General features: G+C 51.9%; 1 protein-coding gene across 1 annotated transcript; it reads right to left on the bottom strand.

The window, feature by feature from the left end:
- Nucleotides 1-2,578: 2,578 nt before the first annotated feature.
- Nucleotides 2,579-8,540, bottom strand: PTCRA (pre T cell antigen receptor alpha). The gene is made up of 5 exons (XM_045869991.1): nt 8,483-8,540; nt 5,182-5,214; nt 4,480-4,800; nt 3,555-3,599; nt 2,579-2,889 (listed from the first exon to the last, which is right to left on the bottom strand). Exons 1-5 carry the CDS (start codon nt 8,538-8,540, stop codon nt 2,579-2,581), a joined length of 768 nt encoding a protein of 255 aa, XP_045725947.1.
- Between the last annotated feature and the right edge of the window lie 1,898 nt (nt 8,541-10,438).

The raw sequence follows: 10,438 nt of genomic DNA, 5'->3' as shown, positions 1-10,438 counted from the left end.
CTCCTTGCGCGTCACTTCCCTGCTGGGGTCGTAATGCAGCAAACCCTTATTGAGCACCTGTTTTTAAATTTTGTTATTATTATCGTTGTTGTTATTGTTGTAATTGCTAATCACTAGTAGGCGCTGTGGGTGAGACCTTGGCGACTCAAACAGTCCCCAGCCTTCAAACAACTTTCTTAGTGCCAAGTAATCATATATTGGGCCCCTGAGAACCAGAACAAATCACCTCCTCTCTGAGCCTCGGTTTTTCCTTCCTTCCTTCCTTCCTTCCTTCCTTCCTTCCTTCCTTCCTTCCTTCCTTCCTTCCTTCCTCCCTCCCTCCCTCCCTCCCTCCCTCCCTCCCTTCCTTCCTTCCTCCCTTCTTCTTTTCTGCCCTATTACTGATTTCTTTGGATTCTGAGCTCCCACAAAGCAGGGATTTGGCTATGAACGATTGTATTTCCCTTCCACCTCCCCAGCAATACAGGGTGCCTGGTACAAGGAGATGATCAATTGGACCCCCATCTGCTGTGTCATCAAGAGGAGGACTTTCTGGGTCTTTGGGGCTGCTTCAGACTGCCCCTGAGCTCAGTGTCCTATGGACACACACACCCCAAGTTTGCTTTCCTGGGAAGTTGTCTGCACTTTCGTCCCCAAGGCCCTGTTCCCCAGTGCCTTATGTTTCCTTCCTGGAGGTTGGATATTTATGCTATTTTATGAAGACTTCGGGAGGACTGATGCTCAGCCTTTTGACTTATTATTTCTTGATCTTAGCTTCTTGCTCAAAACAATTGTGCCAATGACAAAGCATTTTGGATATGCAGGGGTTGTGGTATGTAGAATTCTATAGTGCACAGGATCAGGACACCCTTCTGAGGGCCTCCATCTTCTATAGGCTTCATAAGACTTGGGGAGACTCAGAGCCTGGCCAAAGCCCTTGATTTACCTAGGCCCAGGAATCCTCCTGGGAGATAACTTGAAGCCAACCACAGTAGGGACTGAGCCTGGGGCAGGGCAGGACTGGGGAGTTGGAACATGAGGAGGAGGGATGGTGAAGCTAAAGGAAACTCTGCTTCCAGAATGACTAAAAGGACCTCTGAGAGGACATTTACTGAGGCACAAATTAGTTTCGCAGGAGCTCTAGACTCAGCATCTGGGCTGAGGGCTGGGAAGAGACAGTGGCCAGAGAAAATCTGAGGTTATGGCTGGACATGCCTGCACCCCAACCCAGCCTATCCTTCCCTCAGTCTGTGTGCTGCGGAAGGAGCAGGCCATGTGGGGATGGTGGTCTGATTCACCCCCAGGAGTTGTGGGATGCCCCTCCTTGAAGAATCTAAAAAGAGGCAGGAGCATCTCCTGATCGGCTAGTGAGAGATGGCTGTGGAGAAGACAGGGAGGGTTTTCATGGAACAGCAGCTGAGAGGGCACAGAGGCTCAGGGCAGCTGGAGATGGCATTGCCACCATGAGTGGGTGGGATGTTAGAGCATAGGTCGCTAACACCACCTTGGGGGAAGGAGACTAAGGTAGCACCACTGGTCCAGCAGACTGTCCTGTGCTGCCCAGGGGACACCTGGATTCACATGAAAGCACCCGAGATTCCTGGGGGTGATTACTGGAGAGAGGAACTCCTGGAAAGGCTGGATCTCCTGCCAATGCTGGAGAAACGGGCCACACACTCTACTGTGGGGGACTTATATGCTATCAGCGCAAGAGCTCTCTTTAGGAAACAAAAGAGGGGCGCCTGGGTGGCTCAGTCGGTTAAGCGTCTGCCTTCGGCTCAGGTCATGATCCAGGGGTCCTGGGATTGAGCCCCACATCAGGCTCCCTGCTCCATGGGAAGCCTGCTTCTCCCTCTCCCTCTGCCTGCTGCTCCCCCTGCTTGTGTGCTCTCTCTCTGTCAAATAAATAAATAAAATCTTAAAAAAAAAAAAAAAGAAAGAAAACAAAGAATCTCGTTAGTGCCTGGTTCAGGGTTGATGCTCAATGAATATTTGTTAAATGAATAATGACCCCTAATTGCTTAATAAGGTGTAGGTTTGGAATTAACATCCATACTCTTGGCATTGTACGTGATCCTGTTACCCTGGGATCCTGGCCCCCGTTCATTTCTGTCAAGTCTGTACAAAGCTTCACATCGGGCCCAGCACCCCACCTTCCTGGCTTCCAGGGCTCCTCATCCTGACCTCTGGCAGAAACTGGGCCAAGGTGAGGAGCCGGGGAGGGCGGGCTCTTCTCATGCCTGGCTGTGGGAGAGGGAGACAGAGGTAGGACAGCGTCCTCCCCAAACTCCAGGATCACTCTGCAGTTCCGAGTCTCACCCGCAGGAACCTCTTCCTCAAGGGAGCCCTCCAGGATTTCTGCCTTTTCAAAATCTGCCAAATTCCCTCCTCCCAGGGCAGACATGAATTCCAGTGTTTCATTTGCGTCATTTAAGTTCTCCTTTAATTGTTCTCAGTTCTCTGCATCTCAAATGTCCCAGTACCCGTGGCACACCACCCTCCTCCCTCAGAAGGCCTCAGTCCGAGGCGGGAGACAGAGCCCAGCACCAGAAACTTCCATCTGCGGGAGGAGGCACGTCACACACAAATACCGCAAGGCTTAAGGAAGGAATACGGGGGGGCTCATGAGCACCAGGCCCAAGCTCGGTGGGTAGAGAGCGTCCCCTCCTCCCGGACTGGGCTCCGGGGCTCCTGGCCCGCGGCCCCCCCGGCTCGGCCGCCAAGCCGGGCGGCGGGGGCTGCGGGAGCCGGCGGTGGGGCTGCGGGCCCGTGCGGGGCGCGGGAGCCCGGGGTCCCCCCGCGCGCACGGCGCGGCGCGGAGCCGGCTGCAGGTCAGGAGCACGTCCAACAGCAGCAGCTTGAAGAGCAGCAGCCGCAACGCCCCCAGCCGCAGCGCCTGGCCCCGCATCCCTGCGAGAGGAAGACGAGCCGTCAGGGGCGTGGAGGCCGGCTTCAACCCCTCCCGCTCGAGAAGGTTCTCCGGGGAGTAGGGGCCTTGTCCTCCGCCCGCGCAGGTCCTCCTCCCCGCCGTGCCCCGGAGCCGAGGGAAGTCCTCCCTGGTGTCTACCCTCAGCTCTACCTGATAGTAATAACACATACCTTCCTAGCCTTCATTTTATTTTATTCCCCCCAAACCAGGGGGGTGCAGGCCAAGCAGAAAGTAGCATCTGGCGCAGAGAGTAAGCAGCCCCATATTCTCTGCGTGGTGAGGAAGTAGAACCCGACTAGGACTCTGTCTGTCCGGTGGGTGGTGGGACTGTCCACCACCCAGACAGTCTCCCAAGGCTCTGACGTTGACACCACCCATCTGGGCTGCCCAAGGAGAGCTTCATGGAACCTTCTGTTAGCTGTCACCTACACTTTTCAACTAGTGTCCAGGAATTAGTCTGGGGTCAGAGGATCCACTCTCATTTATCCATGGGTAGACTGAAGGCCAGGCTTGTCAGTGCCCCAACCCAGCAAGGCAGCCTCTTCAGGGAACACCCACCAAGGCCCCCCACCCCAACAAACACACGCCAGTGGGACCATCAGGCCAGACCCAAACGGGGCTCAAGATCCCGGTCCCCAATACTCACCCCTGAGACGCTCCCAGAGGCAGGTCCTGGCTGAGGAAGCCTCTCCTGCAGCCAAGGAGAAGGGAATGAGTCTTTCGGGATGGGCTCTGCGCTCCACCCAAGCTCTGCGCCCCAGGCCTGGCACAGGGCAGCTGTGCATGGCAAGTTGCATAAATGGACAGACAAACCAGCAGCGGGAAACATGAGCCCATTTGCTACGATTCCTCTCAGGGACTCAGATCTTTCTCAGTCCCCACTGTCCACTATTCTGTGCCCCCGGGGGAGGCTGAGGTCTCTCGGCACTTTTAGACGAGGACTTGGATTTTCTTAGCAGCCTTCTTTGAAAGACAGGGCATTTATTCAACAAACATTCCCATTTGGAAGATACCAAAGCTACCATAATCCAAAAACAGGAAGTAAGTCATCTAGTAATAATAATAACAGGCTTTGGACGTGTCCCCTAAACATCTCTGTGCCTGTAAATTTGGGAAAATAATATGACCTCCTTCATGAACGTAAGGTGTCTCGAACAATGCCCGGCACAGTGTGAACAATAAGTAGATGATAGCATTTTGTTATTTGATTGTCATTTGGTTCATTCTACCATAGATAGGGTGATATAGATATTAACCTTAGGTACATAAATCTAGATATCAACCCTAGGTAATAGGAGGGAGGCGGTGTTATTACCTTTTGGAAGTCATGCATCAGAGCCTGGATTTGAAGGAGATATTTGAAGGCTGGATATTTGAAGGAGTTGCAAATCCAGGACTCAAGGCCCTGAGGCCACCCTGCTCTGAGCCCAGGCATCACCTCATTCAGATGGTTGGCACAGGGACACCCTCCATGCCCCCACGGGAGCCTGCCCTGTCTCCCACCATAGGCTGTTTCCAGAGTGTGTGGGAGGGGCAGGGAGCATCCACAGGGGCCCAGGCTCCGTCCCCACCTGACAGCTGTAGGGGCCGTGTGCTCTGGCTGCGGTCGCCGGCCTCAGGCCCAGTGTGGCAGACCAAGTTTTCCCAGGCTGCCAGCTGATCAGAGGGCAGAGAGAGCTGAGCCAAGCTAGTCCAGGTGCCGTCAGCCTCTGGGGAAGGGCCGTAGGTGAAGGCGTCCAGTGAGCTGCCATTGCCCGCTGAGAACCAGATGGGGCTCTCAAGGCCAGGGGGTGCGACATCGAGGACCAGGCAGACCACCAGCGTCTGCTGCTTCCCATCCACCAGCAGCGTGATTGGTGGGGCCAGAGAGGGGAAGGGTGTGCCGCCCCCACCTGTAAGAGAGCACGCACCTGTAGGGGCTAGATCTGCCCCTGCCAGCGTCTCATAATAGGCTTCTGTCCTTCCATCTGGGTTTGCTTCCACTGTCCATCTATCTCTCCTTCCACCCACTCATCCATCCTCTCTCTTTGCATTTGCCCATCTATTCATCCATCTTTTCCCCAGCAACCGTCTTTCTGACATCTCTTCTTTCTACTTTCCATCTGTATGTCTGTCCATGCTTCCAGGCATCCATCCGTCCCTCACCCATCTATCCTGTCTGAACCTATCTGTGCCAGGAACTGGGGTAAAACACTGACGCAGACTGCCCCTGCCCTCAGGGAACTCAGTCCCATGGGAAAGATAGCAGATGCATAAACAAATTCTTACACTACCTTGTTGTGCCAACCTCAGGAGGGTGGTTACCGCTGGGGAGGAAGGGAAGGAAATAAGATCTGGAATGAAATCAAAGAGGGCTTTGAATGTATCTGTGACTTTTTGTTTCTTTTATCTGATTCAAATATGGCAAGATTGAAACCATTTGTTAATCTGAGTGGAACATGAATAGGTGTTTATTGCATCATTGTCAGTTCTTTTTTGTAGGTCTGTAGCATTTTTTTAAAGATTTTATTTATTTACTTGACAGAGAGAGAGATAGCGAGAGCAAGAGCACAAGCAGGGGGAGTGGGAGAGGCCCGCGGAGCAGGGAGCCCGACGTGGGGCTCGATCCCAGGACCCTGGGACTATGACCTGAGCCAAAGGCAGATGCCCAACAACTGAGCCACCCAGGCGCCCCTTTAAGATTTTATTTTTAAGTAATCTCTACACTCGGGGCTCCTGGGTGGCTTAGTTGTTAAGCGTCTGCCTTTGGCTCGGTCATGACCCCGGGGTCCCGGGATCGAGCCCTACATCGGGCTCCCCCTTGGCAGGAAGCCTGCTTCTCCCTCTCTCACTCCCCCTGCTTCTGTTCCCTCTCTGTCAAATAAGTAAATAAAATCTTAAAAAAAAAAAAAAAGTAATCTCTACACTCAACGTGGGGTTCCAACTCACAACCCCGAGACCAAGAGTCCCATGCTGTACTGACTGAGCCAGCCAGGCGCCCCTAAAGTATTTTTTAAAGAGCTTTGTTCAGATATAACTTATATACTATACAATTCACCCATTTCAAGTGTGTGTCTGTATTATTTCATACTTAAAAAAATAAAAATAAATCACATGGGTACTACAAACATCTGCCCTGTATTTTCCAAGATAGTCCTGATTTTCCACAATCTTATTCTTTTTCAGTAAAGATGACAAAATATATAATAACAAAAATGTTACTCTTGAATAGTTGGATATTTTTTCATATAAATAAAATCTCAGAGATTAAAACCCATAGACAGAGGCACCCGGGTGGCACAGTTAGATTAAGTGTCCGACACGGTTTTGGTTCAGGTCATGACATTGGGGTCATGAGATTGAGCCCGGGTCAGCTCTGCGCTCAGGGTGGAGTCCGCTTGAGGTTTTTTCTCCTTCTCCCTCTGCCTCTCCGCCCACTCTCTCAAATAAATAAATAAAATCTTCAAAAACAAAAACAAAAACAAAAATCCCACAGACAAATTCACACCTTGAGTTAAATGCAGCCAGGCTAAAGAAATACCCCAGGGTGGGGCTCATAGGTGGCTCAGTGGGTTAAGTGGCTGCCTTCAGCTCAGGTCATGATCTCAGGGTCCTGGGATGGAGCCCCAGTCGGGCTCCCTGCTCAGAAGGAGTCTGCTTCTCCCTCTCCCTCTGCATCTGCCCCCAGCTTGCGCGCTCTCTTGCTCTCTTTCTCTCTCAAATAAATAAGTAAAATCTTTTTTTTTAATATTTTATTTATTTATTTGACAGAGAGAGAACACAAGCAGGGGGAGTGGGGGAGGGAGAAGCAGGCTTCCCGCCAAGCGGGGAACCTGATGCGGGGCTTGATCCCAGGACCCCGGGATCATGACCTGAGCTGAAGGCAGCTGCTTAACCAACTGAGCCACCCAGGCGCCCCATTAAATAAAATCTTAAAAAAAAGAAAAGAAAGGATCTTACAGGGAGGTCGGAGGGGAGTGCTCAGGAAAGGTTTCTTGAAGGTCAAAGAACAGATCTAGAAGCATGTGGATGGTAAGTAGCCTACTCAGGATTTGAACTTGGCTCTTTGATTCCTGCTCTCATAGACCACCCCACTTGGAAGGATGACATCAAGCCTGGGACATGGTCTCAGACTGAGCTGGTCAAATTCCTGACTTGTCTGCTTAATTTACTGCTTAATTGCTGCATCAATATAATGAGGTTAATAACACCAGTCCAGTAAAATTGTTGTGAAGAATAAAGATCATGAATGTCAAACACCTTGGTTGATAAGTATTATTATCAATACTAATTTTAGGGGCGCCTGGGTGGCTCAGTCGGTTAAGCATCTGCCTTCTGCTCGGGTCATGATCCCAGGGTCCTGGGATCGAGCCCCGTGTCGGGCTCCCTGCTCAGTGGGGAGTCTGCTTCTCCCTCTCCTCCCTGCTTGTACTCTCTTACTGTCTCTCCTTCTCTCTCTCTCAAATAAATAAATAAAATCTTTAAAAAAAATAACTAATTTTATTTATTTTTATTGTTATTTTTTAAAGATTTTATTTATTTGTTTGACAGAGAGAGAGACAACGAGAGAGGGAACACAAGCAGGGGGAGTGTGAGAGGGAGAAGCAGCCTTCCTGCCGAGCAGGGAGCCCGATGAGGGACTCGATCCCAGGACTCTGGCAGACGCTTAACCGACTGAGCCACTCAGGTGCCCCTAAAAAAAATACTAATTTTAATAAGACAGGGCAAACGAAGGGGATAGAGAAAGCTGAGAGTGAGCTCCAGGACCCTTGACCTCCTGAACCTCTTCAGTTGAGACAGATAGAGACACTCCCCAGGTTGAGTTTAGCATGTGCCTCCTCCATGAAGCTGCCCAGGATTGCTCCTCCTCACCCTGGCTGCTTCCTTCTCAGAGCTCGGACCTCTTACCATGAGCTCTCCCTGCCCCACATGGATGTGGTTTGTCTCCCTAGCAAGGGAGAGCTTGTGACAATACTGGGGGCCAGTTTTAGATCAAAAAGATGACCTTCCCCCACCACATACATGCAAACATGCACATGCTTCTAGATGGAGCTGGAATTCCCTCCTCTAAATACAAGTCCTGTGACTCCATCCTTGATCCTTGAAGGACTGAGGGTAACACCCTTGGAAAATCACAGGGACCTTGCAGCCTCCCTGAAGGGGAGCAAGGGGTGAACATGAGGCATTCTGAGCCCTATTGGAATAGGGCAATCTGAGGGCAGGAGGCCGGGACAGGAAGGACAAGAGAGGACCTCACAATGATGCCGGTGTCCCCGCTCGGGCTACCCCATCTCCACCTTCCCTGGACATCTATCGGCTTGCTCTTAGTTCTCTGTACCTCCAAGAGGTGACTGCCCTACCTACCAACACTGCAGACTCCAGGGAGCGGGACTCGGGGCCCCAGAGTGAGGGAGCTGGAAGGCAGATACGATAGGGAAGGAAATGGTGGGCTTTTGGTGAGACCCTCCCCAGGAACCCCAAAGAGCTCTCTCCTGCCTTCCCCGCATCCCACCCCTACCCAGAGAGGACCAGAGCTAGGGAGTGGGCTTGGGCCAACTAATGGGGCACAGAGAGGGAGGCAGGGAGGGGGCTCACCTGTGGGCAGGGCCGGACACCCGAGGGCCAGGAGAAGGAGCAGCCAAGTCCCGGCCATGGCCCTCCTGAGAGGAGGCAGGACCCAGCTGCAGACCTGAGGTGTGGGCTGCGGGAGGAGGCGCCCGCAAAACTGCCTCCCAGGCCACAGGCCCAGCTGCAGCTCAGCTGCTCCACCACGGAGCCAGAGCCGTTCCCCCGCTGAGGAGCCCCTCCCGCCTCCACCCTGGCCCTCAAACCCAGTCCTGCCAGGGACTGGGGGACTCAGGGTGCCACTCCCACACCCTACTGCCTTGCCCAGTCGGCCGAGCCTTCACCCAGTCGCTGGCTCTGCCATCTACAGGCTACAGAGCACCAGGCCCGACGAGAAGCCGTACATTCAGCCCGTCCTCCCGGCCACCCACCTGCTGTAGGCCCCATGTCACGGGTGAGGCAACTGAGGCTCAGAGAGATTGAGTGACCTGCTCAAGGCCACACAGCTGGCAGAGGCAGTCAGGGCTGGAACTATCTCCTGATGGCTGGCCTTACGATAGCCGAAAAGCCCAGCACACTTATTTCCCCGTTGCTACAACACCTCGCACCCACACGTTTAAAAACAGAATTTCTTTCTTTCTTTTTAAAGATTTTATTTATTTATTTGTCAGAGAGAGAGCACAAGCAGGGAAAGCTGCAAGCAGAGCGGGCAGAGGGAGAAGCAGGCTTCCCGCTGAGCAGGGAGCCCAATGCGGGGCTCGATCCCAGGACCCCGGGATCATGACCTGAGCCCAAGGCAGACGCTTAACGACTGAGCCACCCAGGCGCCCCCACCACCATCCATCTTTAGAATTATGTTCATCTTGCAAAACTGAAACTCTGGCCCCATTAGATATTAACTCTCCATTCTCTCTCCCTGCAAGCCCGTGGCAACCACCATTCTGTTTTCTGCCTCTGTGAATTTGACTACCTCGGTAAAGTGGAATCATAGAGAATTTGTCTTTTTGTGCCTGGCTTGTTTCACATAGCATAATGTCATCAACCATGTTGTGGCAAGTGTCAGAATTTCCTTCCTTTTTTTAGGGTCGAATAATATTCCATTGTATGTATATACTGATGTAGGAAGAGACGTTAGGGTTCGAAGCTGATGGCCAAGAAAGAATTCTTGAGATGTCTTTGGTGCAAAAAAGTGATTTTATGAAAGCACGGGGACAGGACCCATGGGCAGAAAGAGCCGCACTGGGGTCATGAGGAGTGGCCCATTATACATTTTCAAGTTGGGAGGGAGTTAGGGATAGTGTAAGTCTCTAAGGAATTTTGGAAGCAAGGTTTCCAGGACCTTGAGGGGGCTAGCTATTGTTGGGAAAGGGTCATTTATTACCATCTAATAAAACCTTAGTCATGAGATCCTTCAGATGTATATCGGTGGGCCATGTGCTTGGGGGTTGATTGCCAACACGTATCTTGCGGGGTTTAGAGATAAAGGAAATTTCTAAAGGAACTTTTATATGTTAAAGTAGACTTACCAGATCCTGGGGGTAGGTGGTAGGGCTAGGATTGCCTTTCGCCCTTAGCAAAGTGTTAACATTGGAAGCAATTGAGTCCCTAGAGGAATGTCACTCTGCCTGTTTCAAGGACTTGTCAATGGGCTGTAGGTAGTAAGGAAATTTAATAATTTCTCTTCTGCCTTTGTTCCTCACATCCTGTAACACATTTTGCTTCTTTTTTTTTTTTAAGATTTTATTTATTTATTTGAGAGAGAGAATGAGACAGAGAGAGAGAGCACAAGATGGGGGAGGGTCAGAGGGAGAAGCAGGTTCCCCGCCGAGCAGGGAGCCCGATGCGGGACTCGATGCGGGACTCGATGCGGGACTCGATCCCGGGACTCGATCCCGGGACTCGATCCCGGGACTCCAGGATCATGACCTGAGCCGAAGGCAGTCGCTTAACCAACTGAGCCACCCAGGCGCCCCAACACATTTTGCT

The sequence above is a fragment of the Mirounga angustirostris genome, unplaced genomic scaffold (assembly GCF_029215605.1).
Source record: "Mirounga angustirostris isolate CCGP_5_RB_7025 unplaced genomic scaffold, mMirAng1.0.hap1 SCAF_8, whole genome shotgun sequence".
NCBI lineage: Eukaryota > Metazoa > Chordata > Mammalia > Carnivora > Phocidae > Mirounga > Mirounga angustirostris.
The sequence above is the reverse complement of the archived record's forward strand: the minus strand, read 5'-3'. Positions and strand labels throughout refer to the sequence as shown.